The sequence below is a fragment of the Manis javanica genome, chromosome 9 (genome assembly GCF_040802235.1).
Source record: "Manis javanica isolate MJ-LG chromosome 9, MJ_LKY, whole genome shotgun sequence".
NCBI classification, from domain to species: Eukaryota; Metazoa; Chordata; class Mammalia; order Pholidota; family Manidae; genus Manis; species Manis javanica.
The window spans coordinates 90,681,332-90,708,520 of record NC_133164.1 but is presented as its reverse complement, the minus strand read 5'-3'; the positions used below and the strand labels follow the sequence as shown (position 1 = coordinate 90,708,520).

Below are 27,189 nucleotides of genomic sequence, written 5' to 3'. Positions count from 1 at the left end.
GAGGTTTTTAAAAGCAGATTAGATACAGTGGAGGAGATGATAAATGAAATAGAAATTACAGAAGAGGAATACAAACAAGCTGAGGTGCAGAGAGAAAAAAGGATTTCTAGGAATGAACGAATATTAAGAGAACTGTGTGACCAACCAAATGGAATAATATTCGCATTACAGGGATACCAGAAGAAGAGGAGAGAGAAAAAGGGATAGAAGGTGTCTTCAATGAGATAATTGCTGAAAACTTCCCCAATCTGGGGAATGGAAAACACTCTCAAGCCATGGAGGTGCCCAGATCTCCCAAAACAAGAAACCCAAGGAAGACAACACCAAGAAATGCAACAATTAACACAGCAAAGATCAAGGATAAGGACATACTTTTAAAGGCAGCTAGAGAGAGAAAAAAGATCACATACAAAGGAAAGCCCATCAGGCTATCATCAGACTTCTCAACAGAAACCTTACAGGCCAGAAGGGAGTGGCATGATATATTTAATGCAATGAAGCAGAAGGGCCTCAAACCAAGAATTCTTTATCTGGCAAGATCATCATTTAAATTTGAAGGAGGGATTAAACAATTTTCAGATAAGAAAAAGTTGAGAGAATTTACCCCCCACAAACCATCTCTACAGTCTATTTTGGAGGGACAGGATAAACAGAATGTTCCTAAGGCTAAATAGCTGTCACCAGAGGTAATAAAACCACAGTAAAGAAAGTAGAACAGTTAGTTACTAAGCAAATGCAAAATTAAATCAACTACCCCCAAAGTTGGCCAAGGGATAGAGAAAGAGTACGGAATATGATACCTAATATATAAAGAATGGAGGAGGAAGAAAAAGGAGGAGAAAAAAAAGAATCTTTAGATTGTGTTTGTAATAGCATACTAAGTGAGTTAAGTTAGACTCTTAGATAGTAAGGAAGTTAACCTTGAGCCTTTAGTAACCACGAATCTAAAGCCTGCAATGGCAATAAATACATACCTATTGATAATCACCCTAAATGTAAATGGTCTGAATGCACCAATCAAAAGACACAGAATCACTGAATGGATAAAAAACAAGACCCATCTATATGCTGCCTACAAGAGACTCACTTCAAACTCAAAGAAATACACAGACTAAAAGTGAAGGGATGGAAAAAGATATTCCATGCAACAAATAGGGAGAAAAAAAGCAGGTGTTGCAGTACTTGGATCAGACAGAATTGAATTCAAAACAAAGAAAGTCACAAGAGAAAAAGAAGGACATTACATAATGATAAAGGGGCAATCCAACAAGAACATATAACCATTATAAATATCTATGCATCCAAAACAGCAGCACGTACATATGTGAAACAAATACTAACAGAATTAAAAGGGGAAATAGAATGCAATGAAATCATTCTAGGAGACTTCAAAACTCCACTCACTACAAAAGACAGATCAAACAGACAGAAAATAAGTAATGTGACAAAGGCGCTGAACAATGAATTTAGAAGAGATGGATTTAACAGACATCTACAGAACTCTACAGCGAAAAGGAACAGAATACACATTCTTCTCAAGTGCACATGGAACATTTTCAAGAATAGATCATATACTAGGACACAGAAAGAGCCTCGGTAAATTTAGAAAGACTGAAATTGTACAAACCAGTTTCTCAGACCACAAAGGTAAGAAACTAGAAATAAATTATGCAAAGAAAATGAAAAATCCAGCAAACAGATGGAAGCTTCACAATATGCTCCTAAATAACCAATGGATCAATGACCAAATAAAAACAGAGATCAAGCAATATATGGTAACAAATGACAACAAGAATTCAACACCACAAAATATGTGGAATGCAGCGAAGGCCATGCTAATAGGGAAGTATACTGCAATACAGGCCTACCTCACAAAAGAACAATGCCATATGAACAGTCTAAACTCACAATTAACAAAACTAGAAAAAGAAGAACAAATGAGGCCCAAAGCCAGTAGAAAGAGAAACACAGTAAAGATTACAGGAGAAATAAATAAAATCAAGAAGAATAAAAGAATAGAAAGATTCAAAGAAAGCAAGAGCTGGTTCTTTGAGAAAATAAACAAAATAGATAAACCCCTAACCAGACTTCTCAAGAAAAAAAAGAAAGTCTACACACACAAAAAGAATCAGAAATGAGAAAGGAAAAATCATGACACATACCACAGAAATACAAAGAATTATGAGAGAATACTATGAAAAATTATATGCTAACAAACTGGATAACCTAGAAGAAATGGACAACTTTCTAGAAAAATACAACCTTCCAAGGCTGACCAAGAAAGAAACAGAAAATCTTAACAGACCAATTACCAGCAATGAAATTGAACTGGTAATCAAAAAATTACCTATGAACAAAATCCCTGGACCAGACAGCTTCAACGCTGAATTTTATCAAACATTTAGTGAAGACCTAATACCCATCCTCCTTAAAGTTTTCCAAAAAGTAGAAGAGGAGGGAATTCTTCCAAACTCATTCTATGAAGCCAGCATCACTCTAATACCAAACCAGGCAAAGACACCACAAAAAAAGAAAATTACAGACCAATATCCCTGATGAATAGAGATGCCAAAATACTCAACAAAATATTAGCAACGTGAATTCAAATATATATTAAAAAGATCATCCACCACGATCAAGTAGCATTTAATCCTGGGATACAAGGATGCTACAGTATTAGAAAATCCATCAACATCATCCACCACATCAACAAACAGAAAGACAAAAACCACATGATCATCTCCATACATGCTGAAAAAGCATTAAACAAAATTCAACATCCATTCATGATAAAAACTCTCAACAAAATGGGTACAGAGGGCAAGGACCTCAATATAATAAAGGCCATCGATGACAAACCCACAGCCAACATCATACTTAACAGTGAGAAACTGAAAGCTTTTACCCTAATATTGGGAACAAGACAAGGATGCTCACTCTGCCCACTTTTATTCAACATAGTTCTGGAGGCCCTCACCATGGCAATCAGACAACACAAAGAAATAAAAGGCATCCAGATTGGTAAAGAAGTTAAACTGTCACTGTTTGAAGATGACATGGTACTGTACATAAAAAACCCTAAAGAATCCACTCCAAAACAACTAGATCTAATATCTGAATTCAGGAAAGTTGCAGGATACAAAATTAATAACAAAAATCTGTTGCACTTCTATACACTAATGATAAACTAGCAGAAAGAGAAATCAAGAAAACAATTCTATTCACAATTGCATCAAAAAGAATAAAATACCTAGGAATAAACCTAACCAAGGAAGTGAAAGACCCATACTCTGAAAACTACAAGACACTCATGAGACAAATTAAAGAAGATACCAATAAATGGAAACACATCTCATTCTCATGGATAGGAAGAATTAACATTGACAAAATGGCCATCTTGCCTAAAGCAATCTACAGATTCAATGCAATCCATACCAAAATACCAACAGCATTCTTCAATGAACTAGAGCAAATAATTCTAAAATTCTTAGGGAACCACAAAAGACACCAAATAGCCAAAGCAATTCTGAGAAAGAAGAATAAAGTGGGGGGATTGCATTCCCCAACTTCAAGCTCTACTACAAAGCCACAGTAATCAAGTCAATTTGGTACCGGCACAAGAATAGAACAATAGACCAATGGAACAGACTAGAGAGCCCAGATATAAACCCAACCCTACATGGTCCATTAATATACAATAAAGGAGCTATGGACATACAATGGGGAAATGACAGCCCCCTTCAACAACTGGTTTTGGCAAAGCTGGACAGGTACATGCAAGAGAATGAAACTGGATTATTGTTTAACCCCATACACAAAAGTAAACTTGAAATGGATCAAAAGACCTGAATGTAAGTCATGAAATCATAAAACTTAGAAGACAACATATGCAAAAATCTGAATATAAACATAAGCAACTTCTTCCTGAAAGCATCTCTTTGAGCAAGGGAAATGAAAGCAAAAATGAACACATGGGACTACATCAAACAAAAATGCTTCTGTATGGCAAAGTACACCATCAACAGAATAAAAAGGCATCCTACAGTATGGGAAAATATATTTGTAAATGACATATCCGACAAGGGGTTAACATCTAAAATATATAAAGAACTTACACGCCTCAACACCCAAAAAGCAAATAACGCAATTAAAAAATGTGTGGAGGATATGAAGAGACAATTCTCCAAAGAAGAAATTCAGATGGCCAATAGGCACATGAAAAGATGTTCCACATTGCTAATTATCAGGAAAATGCAAATTAAAACCACAATGAGATATCACCTCACACCAGTTAGGATGGCCAGCATCAAAAAGACTAAGAACAAATGCTGGCGAGGATGTGGAGAAAGGGGTAACCTCCTACACTGCTGGTGGAAATGTAAGCTAGTTTAACCATTGTGGAAAGCAATATGGAGTTTCCTCAAAAAAATAAAAATATAAATATCATTTGACCTGGTAAGTCCACTCCTAGGAATTTACCCAAAGAATACAAGTTCTCAGATTCAAAAAGACATATGCATCTGTACGTTTATCACAGCACTATTTACAATAGCCGAGATATGGAAGCAACCTAAGTGTCCATCAGTACATGAATGGGTAAAGAAGAGGTGGTACTATATATACAATGGAATACTATTCAGCCATAAGAAAGAAACAGATCCTACCATTTGCAACAACAAGGATGGACCTGTAGGAGATTATGCTCAGTGAAATAAGCCAGACAGAGAAAGACAGGTGCCAAATAATTTCCCTCATTTGTGGAGTATAACAATAAAGCAAGACTCAAGGAACATAAGAGCAGCCAACTCACAGACTCAAAGGTTGACTAGTGATTACCAAAGGGGAAGGATGTAGGAGGGCGGGTGGGTAGAGAGGGAGAAGGGGATTGAGATGTACTTTGTTTAGTACACATGGTGGGGGTCAGTCATGAGGAAGACAGTGTAGCACAGAGAAGGCAAACAGTTAATCTGTGGCATCTTACTACTATGGGGTCAGACTCAATAATATGGGTTAATGTGGTAACTGCATTGTTTTTTCATGTGAAACCTTCATAAGAATGTATATCAATAATACCTTAGTAAAAAAAATTTTTTAAAAACCCCACTTCATTTGCAATTGACAGCACTTGGGTATTTTTTCCTTTCTGAATCTATAGTCTTTATTTCTTGTATAAGTGCAAAACCTAAGGCTTCTAAAAAATACTGAATAGTAATTTAGGTAATCCTTATCTTGCTCTGAATCTTTTAAAAAATATTTTCTGTAGTTCTCCATTAATATGATGTGTGCTTGCTAAAGTTTCTTTTAAGCTAGCCTTTCTCAGATTAGTAAATTTCCATTATATAATAGTTCATTAAGTATTTCTAATCATAAATAGGTGTTCATTTTAATTGTAAATGAATACTTTTTTCTTTATTGAAGTGATCACAGATTTTTTATGGTAGGGTTTTAATCTTAGTTTTATAAATGTTAATTGGGTATGCTACATGAATTTGTTTTGTAATATTAAATTAAACCAATTAGTCATGATATATTTATTTACATATATATTGTCCCCGCTTCGTCCCTCCCTGTTGGACTCAATTTGATGGTATTGTGAGATTTTTGTATTAGTGTTCATGAGTAGGTTTGAGTAACTTTCCACATAATTCTATCCTGGTGTTCATACTCAGGTTATATTAGTCTCATAAAAAGATCTGAACCAGTTCCCTCTTTTTCTCTATTTGAGTTAAAAGTCCTTAGAGAGGATTTGTTTCCCCTCCTCCACCCCATACCAAGGTTGTAACAAGCAAGCTTTCTTTGGTGTGATAGGATTTCTCATTTTCACACCTCGGGACACAAGTCCAGATGCAAGCTTTACACAGGAGTCTGCTAGTCATCCTCCCATCTTAGCAGGGCCTATGCCTGGTCTCCTGTCCTCCCATCTGTTTGTCTATCAAGGCAGAAGCTCAGTATCCTCTAAGTTCAGCAGAACCCTACAAGTCAAATTGTGTATTTTGGATGCAGAATATCCTTGGTTTAGTGTTTGTACTGCTTACTTTTCTCACTTTGTCTTTGAGATCTGTAGAATTTCTTACCTTGGTGCCAACTCAGTGACGTATTTAAAACTGTGTTTTGTATTTTATCAAGTACTTTAGCTTTTTCAGTTGGAAAAGTTATTCAGGATACCTAACCTACCACACAGCCCAAATTGGAAATCACTGTGGTGGTTATTTCAGCCAATTCCCCTTTCTATTTCTTTCATCACCTCACACTGCTTTCTCTACATCAGATCAGTCTCCTGTTTCATAAAGGTTGTATGTTGTCTTTATGCAAGCCAAAACCTCCTACATCAGTCTATTACTTACAGAAAACAAGTTTACAGAAATATTCCTTCCTTAGGTGATGTTCTCCTTCCTAAAGTTGCTATATCTTTTCATTGCCCCAATGTTGGTTTTCCCTATTGATCCATCTTTGATAGAGGAGAGATGTACGTCGGTATTTGCTAACAAACAGAACATACGCAGTGGCTTTAACCATACTCCTCCAGTTGACTAGTAAAAGTTTACCTGCTAAAACCTAAACCCTAATGGTGACACAAACTCTAGCTCAAATAGCAATGACAAGCAGAAATTCACCTGATGTTAATTCTAGCAGACTGAAGTTAGGTTCTCTCCTAATACATAATAACTAAGCCAGAGCCCAGCAGTAGGTAATTCTTTGAAAAATGTGCATTATGAAAGACTACAACCATGGGCAAATGTTGTTTCCACTCCCTGCCCTTCCTGTATTATTCTGTATAAAAGATTATGGTGCTTTTCCATACACAATTAAGCATTTTGGGATGTAACATGTATCTCCCCAACCCCTTCTACTTTTTGCTATGTACAAGCTGATTGCTATAGTCCCAGTAAGGATGTAGATGGAGATGAGATGACCTGCCTGCCCCAGTGTTAGCCTTAGAATAAATAAAGGGATACATAAAAGGTTTTATCCTACTTTCCTTAAGTTCACTGTCCATCTATTCTTCTCCTATTTAGTGAACAGAACATACAGTGCTTCCTAATTTATCCTCATTAGTTTGCAAACATTATTTCCAGACTTTAGAATGTGGTCTTCTTCATGTTTACAGTGCCTTTCCTGGATATTTTAAAGGAAACTTCAGAGGAAAATTATTTTTGTATTTATTTTAAATACAGAATTTTGCAACTTACCATATAGTTTAGGACAAACGCACTGATTATCAAATTTACAGACTCCAGAAAATTACCTGTCATGTTTGATCCTGGCTAAGAGAGGCTCCAGCCATCCCACTGTACACTCACAGTGAGCATCTAAGAAGGTGATCACTTGTCCTTTAGACACAGCAGCTCCTTTTAATCTAGCTCTGATCAATCCAGAACGTTGTTCCATTCGAATTACATGAACTGGTACTTTTAATTTTTTCACATAACTCTCTAGAGGTCTTTTCAAAAAGTCTGAAAAATCAACAAAACAAGACAAAAAAATAGCATGAAAACTGTGACCTGGAGCTACCCAGATGTAAAGCAATTTTGATGTGCAAAATTCATTCTACACATTTGCACTTTTCAGTAAGGATCCCTGACTCCCAAACCCATTTAGTTACAAGCAGTCGTTTTGTTTCCTGAGTATATCATAGAGCTGCCTCTACCTTATTACACGAGGAATTAGCAGAGTCTTTGGGCTCAGGCTCAGTCAAAGACAGACATGTCACAACATTTCTCTAAGCAGCTCTGTCAGGCTCAATTCGTCTTTTTCTAATCATGGAACAGGAACAGAAAGAAAGTAGTTCAAGAGCATTAAATTCAGACCTCAACAGAGAAAAGGAACAGAATATGCAATAGCTGTTACTTTTCTGAAAAGTGTGGGATTTCTTCAATGGCAGAAACTAATCCTGTTCCTGAATACCACAGTCCTTGACTATTTAGTTCTTTTATCAGGAGTCAGGGAGTGAGGTCAAGCTCAGTAGAGAAATGGTGAACTGTAAAAGCAAAACCAGATAGAGATCCTTAAGACAAGTATAGGTCTGAGTAAAAATGGTTTTAAGAGGGAAGGGTAGCTGAAAGGGAAAAGAGAAAGGGAGAGGAAGTGGGTCTGTGAAATCAATAGCTATCCTGGGGAGTTCAGATAGAGTTACGTTCCTAAGCAAGGATATCCTGCCTCCGAAGTACATAATTCTGACTTTAAAAAGCAGAAAAGGCTCAGCTTCCTCAAAGCAGAGAGAAGGAATTTTTCAAATCAGTTTAGTTCATGGAATTTATCCTAGAGAAGCTATTGGTGGTGATACATGGTCAAGTGTCTTTTCAACTAATATAATAGGTATGAGGAAAATCTCTCCAGGGAAGGAAAAACTTGAGATGGAATTACTAGGACTCCTAGGATAGCTTTGTCCCAAGGACTCTAGTAATGGAAAGGTCCCACAGAGATCAGGATATATGTACTAAGAGGCTCTTTAAATACTAATCATGGGAATCCAAAAGGCTTCCTATATAGTAGAGAGGGAAAGACAAATGGGAGTGAAATGGTTCTTGCTTGTTTGACTTGGTAAGATAAGAGTGACTCAATGATGAAATTATCAGGGATTATGAAAATTGTGAAAGAGAAAGGCTTATGTGTCCCACCATACCAGAACACCTACCATGTCCATTTCTGCCGATTTATTTGTTCTAAAAAGAGGATCTGAAAATATGTGGAGTAGATCCTGATACCTGATCACTGCTGTGATTTTATCAACTAAATCTTAGGGTGAGAAAGATACAACTTGATTCTGAGTAAAAAGATGAGGGTCCTGCCAATCAATCCCAGATAAGAGCAACACTCTGCATAGTAGCTATCATTTTGTGTCTGTTTAGCACAATGCTATTGCTAGGCTCTTTACATATCTTATATCACATAATCCTCACAATGACCCTATGAGATTGTTATTACACATATTTTAGACATGAAAATCCAAGGTTCAGAATGTTAAATGAACTGATCAAGGTGACAACAGCTTATTAAAGTGTGGATCCAAGATTTAAACTCAGGTCTGCCTGACTTCAAAGCCCATCTTTTCACCCACAGCAAGAAATGCTAGAAGGGAATTTACAAGAGAACAATTCAGGATTATGGAATCACCTGATCTGACACAAATTTAAGTTACTTTATGTTCAGAGTTTGATAGAATCTCATGTGAGATATATTCCAGTAATTTAGACCAAAGTTGGTGTGTCACAAACAATGCATTTCCCAGTAACTTTTCACAAAAATACTATAGTTTTAAAGTCCTTCTTAAGAATCAAAGAAATCTAATCCCCAAGTCTCATGTACCGGAGAGCTATAATACTCTGTCCTGCCTATAAATAAAATGAAAAATGCATGATTCTCTGGTCTGGCAGCTCAGAACAGTTGGTATTCCACAAGTTTTCTTGGCATCTTTGTTTGACATCCTTGTGGCTTTCATGCAGCAAGGCTGAGAAACAGGTGTTTTCCTAACAGTTGATGCAGAAAGACAGACTTAGGGCTAAATTTGGAACTATTTATTCAAGCTCCATTTTACAAAATTGAAGCCACTCTGGGGTGGGCGGGGGGTGGGGTTTAAGTGATTATGGTTAGAAGTTACTATGGTATCTAAATATAAAGGAGAATCTTGTTTACTAGAATATCTTTACACTATTAGCCTATAAATAGATCCCTAGGCATTTCTCCATCAAGGACTGTGAGCTTGTCAGAGTATGAATGTCAGGGAAAATTTCACTGCTTACAGCAACAACTGAGAAATCTTACCCAGAAGAGCTGTAGAATGAGCAGAGAATTTAGAGTCTAATAAATCTGATTCTTAATCCCTAAATATAAGGACCTCTATTTCCTTTTGTGTAAATGAGAAAAAGTCATCTCAGATTAGGAACATTATACCAGTTCTAAGTCTTAAAGATAACTTTCTGAGATTACAATTACATAACTTCTGACATAAAGTAGGGATTCATTCAGACTGTCTTCACTGTAAACCCTCTAACAATGAAGTTACACCAGACATGATGTATTCAGCAGTTAAGAGGTCAAGCCCTGGGTTTACGCTAAGCCTCATCAATAAAATAGGGCTAATTATAGCACCTACTTCATGCTCCTTCAATAAGTGGAGCTACTAACAATTCAGCAGGCTAACTGTGAAATCAAGTATTCTGAGGCAATGAGTAGACTATGCATGCTACACAACATAATTAGGAAGTATGCACAGATAAGAAGTACAAGCAAGGATTACCTGACTGGCAGATCATTGCACTGAGGAGACAATGGTGAACAAACAGCCCTGATAGAGTGTAGAGGTGTGAGTGTGTGTGTGTGTGTGTGTGTGTGTGGTGGGGGTGTGTGTGTGTGTGTGTGTGGTGGGTGGAGGAGAGACAGGCATTACATGGACAAATAAGTAGTTGAAACCCTGATGAGAGCTATGGAGGAATAGAGTGCTCCAAGGTGTGTACAGGGGGACGTGACCTGGTCTCGGAAGGTCAAGGGAGGCCTCTCTAAATATAATTTGATTCTGAGTAAATACTGGAGTTGAACTGTGCAGTTGGGATGGGCAGGGAATGGTTCAAGATGAGACTAGAGATATAGGCAGAGGCCAGACATGCAGAGCTCAGAGGAAAAGTTTCAGAGAAGTGACATGATCACACATACACTTTTAAAAGCTTACTCTACATGCAGTGAGTGAACAGATGGGAAAAGGTGAGAGTGTGCACGGGAAGATTAGACTAGTAAGAGTATTTCAGCACTCCAGGTGAGAAATGTTGGTGTCTTGCATGTGTCTCATAAATAGGAAAAAGCAGACTTAAAGAGTTATATAAGAATAAAGAGCCTGCTCTGGTTCCTCGGCCAAGAGTTACCACCTAAACAAGAGAGTCAAAGAGAATTATATCAGATAACACTCACTTACTGGATAGCAAGACCACAATTATAACCACAAAAACACAATATGGAGTGGTTCCCAAATGTCAGAAATAGTGACCTACAGACCTAAGGCTTTCCAGGCAGGAAGACAAAGGAAACCCAGACCTCTGACCAGGGGCTCTGGGAGGGCACTCAGGGACCTAGTGACCAAGAGAGCCCCAAGTGGACCAGTGGAACAGCCATCTGTCCACATGTTATCTCCCACAGATTTATACAGCTTGGTTGAGTAACATGGGCCTACATGAAGAATGGAAAAAGATAATGATATGTGACTTTGTCACATTAGAGTGGTAGGCACATGTGTCTTTCTGATTAGGCCACATCCTACAAAAACTTACTTCTGCTTAGCCTTCTCAGGTCCTCAGCAGAGTAATAGAGAAACCAAAGGAGGAAATGGAAAAATAACTCATTTTATCTGAAGAAAATCTCTCTCCTTGAAGAATATTTAACTTAGCAAAAATCAACATATTAAGCGAACCAAACACAAGTCACTTGGCACGACAGATGTTTCTATCTATTGGTACTTAAATGAGCTCCAGCTTCATTCCTTAAACAGGGATTAATTAACTCCTAGCAAACAATCATCTGCATTAGGTTTATACTTCTATTGTCAACAGTAATTATTTAAGTGTGGTATTCTTAGTTTATAATAGCTCTCATTCATTTTGACATTTGTTACATTATATATCACACTATTATTGAATGTTTTGTGTGATTATAAACTGTCTCCTCAATTAAACTAAGAAGGTAAGCTCTAAGGTAGTTGATGGGGTAAGACTATATCTTCATTTGTTAAACTGTTATTAATATGCAAATTACTCCCAGTAATTTGTATACGAAGTGACTAACATTTAATCATGCTTCAGTGTACATATTTAGTGTCGGCACAGGAAGGAGAAGGTATACCTGACTAAACCATCTTAGCCACTGTAATGAAAGATCAGGCAAGAAAGCTGAAGATGAAAAAAAGAGGTTGAAATAATTGGTCATGGAATTTGACGCTGTCAAGGAAGGAAGTTCTGTAGTTCCCTCCAAAATTTCCTGATGTGAGCACAGGAATGCTGGAGGAACACATGACAGAGATGATTCTAAATGGAAGTGCTATGGAAAAAAAACCCTGGGAAATGCTGGATATCTCTGAGTTTAAGAGAGGTTTCTTTACTACCTTGTCATGTAAAATCATCAAGTAGGATTCAGAATAAATAATGTTGGTCCAAGGTACTCTTAATTCACATACCTTTTCCAAAAGAGTGTTTCATGAAATAGTTTGAGAGATTCTCAATTTATGAAAAATTCTGAGATTCTTGGAAGAATATTTGGGCAAAAATCACTATGGAGATTTATTATGAGATTAGAGCATATTATATATAAATTTTTGTAAATCCTTACTCATTCTTCTATGCACTCAGCTATAAATTATTCCTGAACTTAGAAATAGAGAAAATGGGAAAACCTAAGAAGAATCCGGAGAACTAAGACTCACACAGCTAAACCTCCATTTTGCTGCCAGAGATACTTCCCACTGTACGTGTAACTAAATTTCTTCATTCACAGCTCTCAGTGGAATCATCTTTCTCTATTAACTCTGCAGCTTCCCACAGAGAAAACCCTAACAAAATTATGTGGGTTTTTTAATTGTTCTGCATAAATGTTTATATTATATGGCATTACTTCTTTTTAAAACAAGATTAAGAGTGATCCAAGTAAAATACTAATTAAAGTAAGATTTTAAGTTTCACAAGAGTATAACTTTTGCATATATGAGTCCAAGTGCCATAAATATTTTTAGAATAAATTAGAAGTTTACATAAAGGTACTAGGTTAAAATGATAGTGACTAGTTTTTTAAACCATTAATGATAAAAGGTGTAACATATTATTGGCATTAAAATTTTAAATTTACCTCTTTCACTGGCATCATCTACTAGAACAATTTCTTCTACCATGTGTCTTGGTGAGCGATTAATGACACTATGGACAGTTCGCAGAAGTGTGCTCCAAGCCTCATTGTGGAAAACAATCACCACACTTGTTGTAGGAAGATTATCTGGATACACCTTTGTTTTACACCTGGAGACAAAACAAATGTCTTTATAGGAAGTGACTGTTAAGACAGCATAATCAATGAACTTGGACTAGAAGGGGTAATAGAATAATAAAACAGTTTATTCTAGTGGTCACTTTTCATTTAAGTTTTGGTTAATGTTGCATGTTTAATAAATAGTACCTATATATTAAAATTATTTTAAAGATGACAACTATATTCTTAAAATTAGGCACCTCTTCCTGGTCAATGTTTTCTGTTGATTCATTTTAACAGAGAAGGTACTAAGATTATATCATCCATCCCAAACTGAATGTATCTTGAGAATCCAATTACAAAAAAAATCAGGACCACTGGGGTTTACAGTTTAATAATCTAAACAAAAATATACTTTATACTTTTCCCAGAGGAGAACTAATATTTATGGTGTATGTATTGTATACTAGGCACTTAAGCTTCCTAATAATTCTGTGAGGTACTTGGCAGCCGCCCTTTCACAGACGAGAATGAGGACAGACACAGAGAGGGAGTGGCAGGGTCTGACGAGGGACTGCACAATCCATGATCTTGACACTGCTTCCTTCGTAAGGAAATATCAACATGCATCTTGTTTAGTAAAGTCTATGTCTAGAATCATTGGAAAGACCAGACACACAGCATATTAACTATGTTTCTGGCACTGTATTAGACAACAAGATCTCTTCTTTCAATCTTGTGAGTTAGATGCAATTTCAAGATAAATATTATCAGAGAATGCTAAGTGCAGTAAGTAACCAAGTATCGTGGATGCGTTTTAGGACATAAGCACTCCTGAAAAGTACATATGTATCTCTTTTGTGTGTTTCCCCAGTTTGTAACCATTGCTCCAGACTTCTTCTCTTTCCACCTATTTTTCTGCTCTCTTGCGAGTTCCTCAAACCTTGTAGTCTTTCCAGTCTCACCTGTTATTCTCTGTTGATGGTAGTGAAGAAAAGAAAGAAGGGGGAGAAATGAGAAAAATACCAATAAAACCCCTCTTCTGAAGCTGCTACCCAACTCTACTTACTGAGAGTGCCACTGTAGGGTTGCTGGCTGACAGTTGGTAGAAAAGGGAAATGGAAGGAAAAAAAGATGACATGGTAAAGAGGCCAAAAGAAGGAGACACGGAAGGAGAGTTCACCACAGGGGCCCATCAGCACTGGGCCCTCCTCTGCCCAAGAAGGAACAAACAGTTTCCATTGTCCTTCTGCATTAAATCCCAATTGAGTCCCTCCTGCTTCTTTCCTATTTCCAAGCTCTCTTCCAAAGTGTGGGCTCCACTTCGCATTACTAGTACCTCTTCACTGACCCAAGACTCATAGCCTCATTTCCATATCACAGTCCACTCTTCTCACCACTAGAAGGCCACAATGCAGCCTGCCAGCCTGTCTATAAACTCCAAGCTCCCCACCTCTAAACTACAGAGGTGGCATCTATAAGATTGGAAATACAAAATATAATGTGTCCTTAGCATTCCAAATACATTTCTGAAAAAGCGTATCATCAAAACTCTGTCATGTTATATATGTTGGCTAGATTATATATAATGATATTTATGTACATATATAATTGGAACTATGCTTCAGGTACATCATAGGTGAGGAAGCCAAGACACTCATGACTTTTAAAGGAAGATGCACTGAATGCCTGACTCACAGACTACTAGAACAGGACTTTGAAATCAGGAATGGCCTTCATACAGGGAAAGGGGATTCAGAAAAAGAGTTCCTAATATTATTTAACTGAACTGTATAAAGTCATATATGACCTCTTTTCCCAAATTAATCCTACTTATTATAGGAGAACTGGGGAGCAGAAAACAGCCAAGGTGACTACAAAGCTGCTAGCTTACCAAAACAAGAAAAAGAAAACTGAATGAGACAGGGAAGATGGTTAGGCAAAACGCACAGTGCCCAAACAGTATTGTTCACATGTGCACAGCTGGGAGGTGGACAGGAAGAAGACAGAAGATTCTGAGATGGCACATTCTGCAGAAGAGAAGTGATAAGCCAGATTTATTTTTTGGATAACATGTTAAAGAATTAATTCCTGAAGCTGTATAGAAAGGAAGTAAGAAAGGAAGTAGGAACACTAGAAGTGAAGACTAAAACAGAAATCATTCACAATATGATGGAAGAATCAGAAAGCAAAGCAAATATTAGGATCCTGACAAAAAGGAAAATTATTTCCTAAATCAGAGTTAATCATTCACAGAACATATAAGTTCATAAATATTCTCTGAAAGTAAAACAGAAAATATAGAGAAAATATGGAGAAATCTTAACTGATCTCAGAACAGTTAAACATGCACCCGCTTTATGCATGAAAACCATACCAGAGCACCTGACAAGAACCAAAGATCTTTTCATCATTTTAGCTAAGCTGTTCCATGGAGAGACCACCAGTTCTTGAGGAGGTGGGAAGGAGGGATCTCTCTGAGGGTGAAGGACACAAAGTTGAGGATGAGCAGGCAGTGCCTGAGGAAGGCCACAGGCAGTTTGCGAAGCAGCTTTCTGTCACCCTGTCCTGAGTCTTTCATCCTCAGGAATGAAAAGTAGCCAGTGAAAAGCTGTGCTACTTGAAAAAAAGTTACACACAGGTTTACAACAGGGCGTGTGTTAGGAAGAGTGGGAGGAGTCAACTTTTACTGCAATACACATACAAAAAAGCTGACAAATCATAAGTATACAGCTGAATAAATTTCCACAAAGTGAATGCATCAAGTGGTCAGCACCCAGATGAAGACACCGGCTATTACCAATACCCCAAAGGCTTCCTTTGTGCCCCTTCCTAAGATAATCACTCTCCCAGACCTCTAGCACTACAGATTAGTTTTGCCCCCCTTTTTGAACTTTATTTAAAAGGAGTAATACAAAGCAATGGTTCTCATACCCCTTTACATGTTTAAAAATTGCAGACCCCAAGGTATTTTCATTTATGGGGGTTATAGCTATTGATAAAATCATACTATAAACTAAAAACAGAAAAATTTTAAAATGTAACAATCTGAAAACATGCATTACATTAGCTAATGGAGAGATGATTCATTATTATATAATGAATCATATAGTATGTCCATTATACATTTATTGCCTCTTAGCTCCTTTCACTGCCTGCTCTGTGATGTAAATGACTCCTATAAGCATTTCTCCTTTGCAGCTAGCAAGATGCATACATATGCTTTGCCAGTAGAGAGTGTTTGGGACACTGCAGGAAAAAGAAACTTTCCTTCCTCATTCCAGTGTGCTTCCATGTGTTTTCTTCTCCATCCTACCATGTGGCTGCCAGTGTAGTGTGTGGTGGATACCCAGAGGCATTCACCCCAGCTGAGTTTCAGTACCTTTCCTACCCACAGGCAGATTCTCAGTGAGCCTCCCAGGAACCCCAGCAGTTGGTTCCCAGGATCTGGCTGCCTGAAACCTGTAAGGGTGGTTCATGTTTGTTAGTTCTGGCTCTGATTTCCTCCCTAAATGCACTTCAAAGTGTGTTTCATGCTTGTTAGGCTTGCCTACCAGTCCCCACACCAGGAGTTGCTGTGCACCAGGTTTGGACAGCAATAACTAGGGCAAGCTTCCCCACTCTAGGGAAATGCTGTTGATGAAGATGAAGAGCCTGTATATATATATATATATATATATATATATATATATATATATATATACACATACATACACACATATAGGCTCAGCTTTTAAAAGATGCTGTGAAATGGTTTTCCAAAGAGAATATAATAATCAGTACTCTCATCAGCAGTGTTACAGAATTCCAGTTGTTCCACATACTCATCAACACTTGGTACTGTGTCATTTTTTTACTTCGGTGGGGAGAGTAATAACTTCTATGAGTTTTAACAAATGTATAGATTCATATAACTACCACCACAATCAGAAAACAGAACAGTTCCAACCCCCTAAAGAACTCCCTTGATATCCTTTGATAACCACACCCTCCCCCCTATATCCAACCCCTAGCAACCAACACTTGTTCTCCATTACTATAGTTTTGTCTTTTCACAAATGTCATATAAACGGAATTATACACTGTGCAGTCTTTGAGACTGGTTTCTTCACTAAGCATACAGTCTCTGAGATTCACTCAAGTTGTGTGTATCAAAAGTTTGTTATTTTTTGTTGAATAGTAGCCCAGTCCAATGTATCATGGTTTGTTTTCTTCATTCACTTGTTTCCAGTTTTGGGGCATTATAAATAGGGTTGCTATAAACATTTATATACAGGTTTTGTGCCTGAAACTACTTTCATTTCTCTAGGGTAAATACTCAAACTTGCTGGGTGACATGGTAAGTATATTTTAGAAGTGTAATTTTTAAACTTCCAAACTGTTTTCCAGAGAAACTATATCATTTTGCATTCTCACCAGAAATCTACGAGAGTTCAATTGCTCTTCATCTTCATCGACACTTGATATTGCCAGTACTTTTTATTGTAGCCATCTAAATTAGCAGAGTTGTACCTCATTATGGTTCTGATTGGCATTCCCTAGTGGCTAATGTCTTTTCATGTGCTCATTTGCTATCCATATAATATCTTGGGTGAAGTGTCAAGTCTTTTGACATTTTATTGCATTCATTTTTTAAGAACTGGGTTTTATGTTTGAGAGTTCTTTATATATTCTAGTTATAAGTTCTTTGTTGGAGATATGGTTTGAAAAATAGTATTTTCTCTTAGTCTGTAGCTTGTCATTTCATTCTTATAAGTATTTTCAGGAGAGTGAAAATTTTAAAATTTGATGAAATTCAACTTACCAACATTTTGCTTTTATGAAATTATGCTTTAGGTGTCACGTCTAAATACCCTGCCTAATGCTAGGTCCTGAATATTTTCCTAAAAGTTATACATTTTTAGATTTAGATCTATGATCCCTGTGAGTTAACTTTCATATTATACACGAGGTTTAGGCTGAGGTTCATGTTTATGCATAGGGATGTCTTACTGTTCCACATTGTTGGTTGAAAAGATAATCTTTTCTCTACTGATTGGCTTTTACACCTTTATCAAAAATCAAATAGCCATATTTGTGTGTGTCTAATTTCTGAACTTTGTATTCTGTTCCATTAATATATGTATTGCTTCTTTGCCAATATCATACTGCCTCAATCACTGCAGCTTCACAGTAAGCCTTTAGATTGGGTACTGTATTTCCTCCAACTTTATCCTTCCAAAAATTATTTTAGCTATTCTATTTCCTTTGCCTTTCCAAATAAATTTTTAAATCCCTTGCTGGGATTTTGAATTGAATTGCATTAAATCTATATATTTATTGGGGGAAAATTGACATCTTTTATGTTGAGTGTTCCAACACAGACAGGAAGCTGCAGCTTTAGTTTTCTCACTCTGCTGCACAACTGCCATGCCTGTGTCTGTGTTCCAGGTCAAGCAGCAGCAGAGAAGAAAAGCATGGGAGAGTCTACCCATGCTCTGGAGACCAGAGATCTTCCATGGTCAAAAAGAAGCTTCCCATCCCCCAGTTTTAGTTGCTTGCCTGGCTACTGCTCCCATGGCTATGCTGCCTTGGCAATATTACATCAGGGCTGTGTCAGCAGAGAAGGGAAGAAGGGGAGGAAAAAAGAAGCTTTTCTTCATCTTGAATCCTTAAGAGACCCCTTTCTCATTCTGCAGACCAGAAAGAGTGAGCTCTCTTTATGTACCCAGTGCATACTTCTGAGTTTTGGACGGCCTTCAAATACAGTGTTGAATACTAGTGGAGAACAGACATCCTTTCTTTGTTTCTGATCTTAGGGGAAAGCTATCAGTTTTGCAGCATTAAGTATGATATGACAATAAAGGCACAATTCATAAAAGAAACAACTGATACACCCCACTTCATCAAAATTAAAATTTTTTACACTTCATAAGAACCACTAAGGAAATGAAAAGATAAGCCATAAAGTGGAAGAAAATATTTGGAAATCACATATCTGATAAAGTGTAAGTGTTCAGAATATATAAAGAATTCTTACAACTCAGTAATAGGAAGACAATCCAGTTAAAAATGGACAAAAGATTTGAAGAGACATGTCATCAAAGTAAGAATGGCCAATAAAGTACATGAAAGAATCCCTAATATCATTAGTCCATAGAGAGATGCAAATTAAAAATCATTATATGGGATACCACTTCACACCCAGCAGAATGGCTGTCATAAAAAACACAGTGAAAAAGAAGTGTTGGTGAGGAGGTGGAGAAACTAGAACCTCATACATTGCTGGTGGGAATGTAAACTGTGTAGCCACTTTATAAAACAGCCTGGCAGTTTCTTAGACAAACACAGAGCTACCATATGATCCAACAATTAGGAATCTGCAAGAAAAATGAACACATATATCCACACAAACACTTGCACACAAATGTTCTTAGGCAACATTATTCATAATAACTAGGAAATGGAAACAACCCAAATGTTCATAACTGGCGAACAAAATGTGGTATGGCCACACAATTGAATAACACTGGACAATAAAGAGGAACAAAGGACACACGCTGTAACGTGAATGAATTCCAGAATCATTATCCTCAGTTAAAGAACCCAGGCACAAAGGACTATGTATCATATGATTCCATTTATATGGGATGTCCAAAAAAGGCCAATCTATATAGATAAGAGTACATTAGTGATAACTTAATCCTGGGCTGAGGATGAGAATAGAGAGTGACCTCAAATGTCCACCAGAGATCTTTTTGGGGTAGTGGAAATTTTCTGAAAGTGGTGATGCTTGCATGACTCTGCCAATTTATTTAAAATAATTGAATGGTACACTTTAAATGGGTGTATTTTCTAGTTTCAGGAAAGGTGTAATAGGTGCTCTACACTCTGCCTCTCCCAGTGAGTGGAACTATAAATCCTGGACATAATACATGAAGCAGCTATCTGAGTAAATGGTAGAAGGCCAACTGGGGAAGGAGACTGGAATTTGAATTCTATTCAACCAGTGATGAGTTTTCCATTTCTTTCCCCTCTGGCATTAGCCAGCCTGTCATCAAAAGCAGCCCCAAAACTGAAAGTGTGCACTGGATGCATTAAGAAAGGGCCCAAGATAGGCTCTTTCTGCTCTGGGAAATGAGAAAGGAGTGTCCTAAGGCCAGAGAGTAGAGATAACTCTCTCACCCTTGTTTCCTTTCTCCCTCTTCCCGTTCCCTAGCAAGCGTGAGTTTTGAGAAGCACTAGTGAGTGTCCTGGGAGATGGGATGTCTACAGAGATCAGATTTACCTGAGCAACTTCAAGTTTTTAATTTGATCAAAGGACATGTGCCTTAAAGAGTAAATAACTGTCCAAAGCTTGTTTAAAAAAAAAAAGCAGTTCCCTCACCTCTCTGCCATTTCTCCCTTCCAATAAAGGAGCCACATTCAATTCTTTTACCTATTTCTCCTGGCATTTACCTCCTGTGGATAAAATGAGAATTTCTGTGGCCAGGATTCTCAACTGGCCCTGGTTGACTAGCTCACTGCACACCTGTGGGCAATAAATGACTGTTGACTCTATATAAAAGAGTTCCGCCCAGTCCTCTGGATGCGACAGGGTGACATGGCTGCAAGGCTGCAGGAGAGCAGAGCAGAGACTGGAATGGTGGCAGCGCCGAGGACAGAGGCCCAGAGGACGGCTGTGCGGGACAACTGTGCAGAGAGGCCCAGAGGATGGCTGTGTGGACAGAGGGACCCAGAGGATGGCTGTGCAGACAGAGGGGCACAGAGGCAGAGATGCTAGTGCTTGACCTACCGCCGGGAGAACAAGCTGGGTAATAAACCCTTTCGCCCCAAAGAACGTTTTGCTGTCAATTTCTTTGGTCACATTGAATCCATAGCAAACTTGCCCAGGGCTGAAACCCATTGGCAAAACAGTCGCCTATTAACCATGTCTTGCCAATGGGTTTCAGCCCCACACAAGTTCACTATGAATTCAGTGAGACCAAAAAATAACAGTGGAATGTTCTTGGGGTGAAAGGGTTTATAACCAACTTTATTCCCACAGTGGCAGGTCAATCACTAAAATCCCATCCACCTCAGAGTAAGTCTGTAAGCAGTAATCCGGCCTCTGCCTCTGGGCCTCTCTGCCCCCACAGCCATCTCAGTCTCTGTCCTCGGCGCTGCCACCACTCCAGCCTCTGCTCTACTGAAGCCTTGCAGCAGCCCAGAACACTGGGTAGAGCTCTTTATATAGAGTTAATAATGTATTGCCCACACCTGTGTAGTGAGCAAGTGGACCAGAGCCAGGTGAGAATCCTGCCCATAGGAACCTTCACTCTCTCCCCACCATACTTTGCATACATCATTTTATCCCCCTTAATTTGAGTTTCTGCTTCTGTAAACCGAGCATCCTACCACTATTTTGCTCGTCTGCTTAAATATGATAATGTGTACAATGCCTGGTCCATGAAAAACACTCAAATCATATTATTATTGTATTTTAAACATCTAATTAATTATACAGGATGGAATTGCCATATTAGGTGACTAGGAATTTGTCCTAAACCCCTTTCCCTATGATCACACATTACATAAGTCATTAGTTGATTGTTACTTCCACTTAACTCTTGACACTGGAACAATGTTATTCTTTCCTCCAGTTTCCTTCAGGAAGCATGTCTTGGAGACCCTCCAAGGCAGTAAAAGTTCTTGGCGGACACAGGATGACTGGACACTGCCAGCTATACCACCAGTCAAGCCCATGATTCAGAACAAGCAAGGCTTTTCTGGATTTGGAAAAAGGGGTGACTGCTGTCCTCTACAGGGGCTGTCCACATTACTTATCCTTCCTCCTTTGGGAATTGTCTGAAAAGCACCTGCAGGTCAGCTATGTCCAGCTTAGTGTAGGAATAAATATTAATCTGATATTTCTCACTTAACATTCATTCTCAATACATTCAGAAGCCAGACTAGTAAAAAAGAGGATGGAAAAGAATGCTTGCAGTGGCCTTTTCCTGAGAATTGCACAGGGACCTTGAGCTCATACCCTAAACAGAGGACTTCTCCACATCCTAGGTGCCAGAAAGTATTCAAAGTACCACAAAGCCTTGCATCAACCTGTTATTTTCCTTACTGTACAGATAAGGATCCTGCAGTGCAGAAAGGTCAAGTAACTTGTCCAAAGCTACATGGCAGTATCTGGCAGAGCCAGACCTGGACTTTGCCACTATCTAGATAATAATGAGAAATTCATCTAGATACAATTAAAAACAGGACAAAGGGAGAAAAGGTAAAAGTACAGATTGAGAAGCTCTAGTATGTGCATACAAGTAATTCCAGAACAACAGATTGGAGGAACAGCAACAGGGCAATCTGAGGTGACAGACAGAAATGTCCTATAACTGAAGAATATGAAAACTCAGTTCAAAAGTACTAAAGAAATTAAAACAAAATGTGCAGCTTCCTAACTGAGAGGAAAATACTACTAAAAGTTTTATCAACTAAAATTATATCAACAAGGCGGAAAAGGAGGGGAAAAATGAAGGAAAAAAGATGGTAAACAGGATTTATTAGATTGAACTTTATGAAACATTTTCATAAGTCAAATGGTTGAATATCAATTTCACACAGTTCAACCTCAAAGGAGTCCAAATATATCAACAGTTACAATAAATGTATATATATCAAACTCACCTATTAAAAACAAAGATTATAAGAGTGAATTAAAAATATAAAATACAGCCATTTAGTAGAGATACACCTAAACATCATACAAAAGGCTAAAAGTAAAGAAATACAAGAAAAAGAAAAGACAACCAGGAAAATGTTAAAAAGACTAAAAGAGGCATAAACATCAAAATCAGAGGAAAATAAGTTAATAAAGAGACTGAACTCTGGGTTAAAAAAAAAATACCATGAATTGCCTTAAATGCACCCATGATGCAGCTTTAAAAAATAAACTTACAAGGGTGGAGCCAAGATGGCGGCGTGAGTAGAGCAGTGGAAATCTCTTCCCCAAAACACATAGAGCTATGAAAATATAACAAAGAAAAATCTTCCTAAAATAGAGACCACAGGACACAGGACAACATCCAGACCACATCCACACCTGCAAGAACCCAGCGCCTTGCGAAGGGGGTAAGATACAAGCCCAAGCCCGGCGGGAACTGAGCGCCCTTGCCCCCGGCTCCTGGCGGGTGGAAAGAAACTGAAGAGGTTTTTTTTTTTTGGGGGGGGAGTGCTTTTTGGACGCCTTAAAGGGACAGGGACCCCGGTGCTAGGGAGGCAGGGCGGCGGGACTGGTGAGCGGGTGCCTGGCACCGGCACCTGAGGACAAAGAATATCCCGCGTTTTTCCCTGCGGGACCGGTGGGCGGGTGCCTGAGACCGGCACTTGAGGACGGAGGAAATCGCGCGTTTTCCCCCTTTTTTTTTCTCTTTTTGGTGAGTGCTTTTTGGAACCCTTAAAGGGACAGGGACCCCGGTGCTAGGGAGGCAGGGCGGCGGGATTGTTGAGCGGGTGCCTGGGACCGGCGCCTGAGGACAAAGAATATCGCGCGTTTTTCCCTGCGGGACCAGTGCGCGGGTGATTTTGGAAGCCTTGAAGGGACAGGGACCCTGGTACTAGGGAGGCAGGGCAGCAGGACCAGTGAGCGGGTGCCTGAGACCGGCGCCAGAGGACTAAAAAAAAAATCGCGGTTTTTTCCTTTTTCCTTTTTTCTGTTCCCTCTCTCGTTGCTGCTGTTGTTTTGGTTTGGAGAGTGCTTTTTGGAAGTCTTAAAGGGGCAGGACAGGTCACTTAGACCAGAGGCAGGGAATCTGGGGATCTCTGGGCACTCAAACCCCCTAGGCAGCAGGGAGCACAGAGGCCCCTTACGGAGATAAATAGCCTCTCGGCCGCTCCCCCTCCAACGGGGCTCCACCATTGTGGAGGAGCAGCCCCAGCCAGGACACGCCCACAGCAACAGCGGAGATAAACCCCATAGCAACCCGGCAGGAAGCAGAAGCCCTGTCTGCACACAGCTGCCCAGCCCAAGCCAATAGAGGTCGCTATTCTTCCAGGAGAGGAAGGCCACAAACCAACAAGAATGGAAGCTCTTCCAGCGGTCACTTGTAACAGCTCTGCAAACTATCTCTATCACCATGAAAAGACAAAACTACAGGCAGATAAAGATCACAGAGACAACACCTGAGAAGGAGACAGACCTAACCAGTCCTCCTGAAAAGGAATTCAAAATAAAAATCATGAACATGCTGACAGACATGCAGAGAAAAATGTAAGAGCAATGGGATGAGATGCAGAGAAAAATGCAAGAGCAATGGAATGAAGTCCGGAGGGAGATCACAGATGTCAGGAAGGAGATCACAAAAGTGAAACAATCCCTGGAAGGAATTATAAGCAGAATGGATAAGATACAAGAGGCCATTGAAGGAATAGAAGCCAGAGAACAGGAACGTATAGAAGCTGACATAGAGAGAGATAAAAGGATCTCCAGGAATGAAACAACACTAAGAGAACTATGTGACCAAGCCAAAAGGAATAATATTCGTATTATAGGAATACCAGAAGAAGAAGAAGAAAGAGGAAAAGGGATTGAAAGTCTCTTTGAAGAAATAATTGCTGAAAACTTCCCCAAACTGGGGGAGGAAATAATCGAACAGACCATGGAATTACACAGAACCCCCAACAGAAAGGATCCAAGGAAGACAACACCAAGACACATAGTAATTAAAATGGCGAGGATCAAGGACAAGGAAAGAGTTTTAAAGGCAGCTAGAGAGAAAAAGGTCACCTATAAAGGAAAACCCATCAAGCTAACATCCGACTTCTGGACAGAAACCCTACAGGCCAGAAGAGAATGGCATGATATACTTAATGCAATGAAACAGAAGGGCCTTGAACCAAGGATACTGTATCCAGCACGACTATCATTTAAATATGATGGCGGGATTAAACAATTCCCAGACAAGCAAAAGCTGAGGGAATTTGCTTCCCACAAACCACCTCTACAGGGCATCCTACAGGGACTGCTCTAGATGGGAGCACCCCTAAAAAGAGCACAGAACAAAACACACAACATATGAAGAATGGAGGAGGAGGAATAAGAAGGGAGAGAAGAAAAGAATCTCCAGACAGTGTATATAACAGCTCAATAAGCAAACTAAGTTAGGCAGTAAGATACTAAAGCTAACCTTGAACCTTTGGTAAACACGAATCTAAAGCCTGCAACGGCAATAAGTACATATCTCTCAATAGTCACCCTAAATGTAAATGGAATTAATGCACCAATCAAAAGACATAGAGTAATAGAATGGATAAAAAAGCAAGACCCATCTATATGCTGCTTACAAGAAACTCACCTTAAACCCAAAGATAAGCATAGACTAAAAGTCAAGGGATGGAAAAACATATTTCAGGCAAACAACAATGAGAAGAAAGCAGGGGTTGTAGTACTAATATCAGACAAAATAGACTTCAAAACAAAGAAAGTAACAAGAGATAAAGAAGGATACTACATAATGATAAAGGGCTCAGTCCAACAAGAGGATATAATCATTCTACATATATATGCACCCAATACAGGAGCACCAGCATATGTGAAGCAAATACTAACAGAACTAAAGAGGGAAATAGACTGCAATGCATTCATTGTAGGAGACTTCAACACACCAATCACCCCAAAGGATAGATCCACCGGGCAGAAAATAAGTAAGGACCCACAGGCACTGAACAACACACTAGAACAGATGGACCTAATAGACATCCATAGAACTCTACATTCAAAAGCAACAGGATATATATTCTTCTCAAGTGCACATGGAACATTCTCCAGAATAGACCACATACTAGCTCACAAAAAGAGCCTCAGTAAATTCCAAAATATTGAAATTCTACCAACCAATTTTTCAGACCACAAAGGTATAAAAGTAGAAATAAATTCTACAAAGAAAACAAAAAGGCTCACAAACACATGGAGGCTTAACAACATGCTACTAAATAATCAATGGATCAATGAACAAATCAAAATAGAGATCAAGGAATATATAGAAACAAATGACAACAACAACACTAAGCCCCAACTTCTGTGGGACGCAGCGAAAGCAGTCTTAAGAGGAAAGTATATAGCAATCCAGGCACACTTGAAGAAGGAAGAACAATCCCAAATGAATAGTCTAACATCACAATTATCTAAACTGGAAAAAGAAGAACAAATGAGGCCTAAAGTCAGCAGAAGGAGGGACATAATAAAGATCAGAGAAGAAATAAACAAAATTGAGAAGAATAAAACAGTAGCAAAAATCAACAAAACCAAGAGCTGGTTCTTTAAGAAAATAAACAAAATAGATAAGCCTCTAGCCAAACTTATTAAGAGAAACAGAGAATCAACACAAATCAACATAATCAGAAATGAGAATGGAAAAATCACGACAGACTCCACAGAAATACAAAGAATTATTAAAGACTACTATGAAAACCTATATGCCAACAAGCTGGAAAACCTAGAAGAAATGAACAACTTCCTAGAAAAATACAACCTCCCAAGACTGACCAAGGAAGAAACACAAAAGTTAAACAAACCAATTATGAGCAAAGAAATTGAAACACTAATCAAAAAACTACCGAAGAACAAAACCCCGGGGCCGGACGGATTTACCTCGGAATTTTATCAGACACACAGAGAAGACATAATACCCATTCTCCATAAAGTGTTCCACAAAATAGAAGAAGAGGGAATACTCCCAAACTCATTCTATGAAGCCAACATCACCCTAATACCAAAACCAGGCAAAGACCCCACCAAAAAAGAAAATTACAGACCAATATCCCACATGAATGTAGATGCAAAAATACTCAATAAAATATTAGCAAACAGAATTCAACAGTATATCAAAAGGATCATACACCATGACCAAGTGGGGTTCATCCCAGGGATGCAAGGATGGTACAACATTCAAAAATCCATCAACATCATCCACCACATCAACAAAAAGAAAGACAAAAACCACATGATCATCTCCATAGATGCTGAAAAAGCATTTGACAAAATTCAACATCCATTCATGATAAAAACTCTCAGCAAAATGGGAATAGAAGGCAAGTACCTCAACATAATAAAGGCCATATATGATAAACCCACAGCCAGCATTATACTGAACAGCGAGAAGCTGAAAGCATTTCCTCTGAGATCGGGAACCAGACAGGGATGCCCACTCTCCCCACTGTTATTTAACATAGTACTGGAGGTCCTAGCCACGGCAATCAGACGAAACAAAGAAATACAAGGAATCC

General features: G+C 38.6%; 1 protein-coding gene across 3 annotated transcripts in view; it reads right to left on the bottom strand.

Annotated features, from left to right (window-relative positions):
- Positions 1–27,189, bottom strand: part of GALNT1 (polypeptide N-acetylgalactosaminyltransferase 1) — a 131,043-nt gene that overhangs the window by 29,831 nt on the left and 74,023 nt on the right. For all 3 annotated transcript variants that reach the window (XM_037017478.2, XM_037017484.2, XM_073212913.1), the window contains 2 exons: positions 12,823–12,989; positions 7,247–7,454 (listed from right to left, as the gene is read on the bottom strand). In XM_037017478.2, the coding sequence (XP_036873373.1) occupies positions 7,247–7,454; positions 12,823–12,989 (375 nt within the window). The remainder of the gene's footprint in view (positions 1–7,246; positions 7,455–12,822; positions 12,990–27,189) is intronic.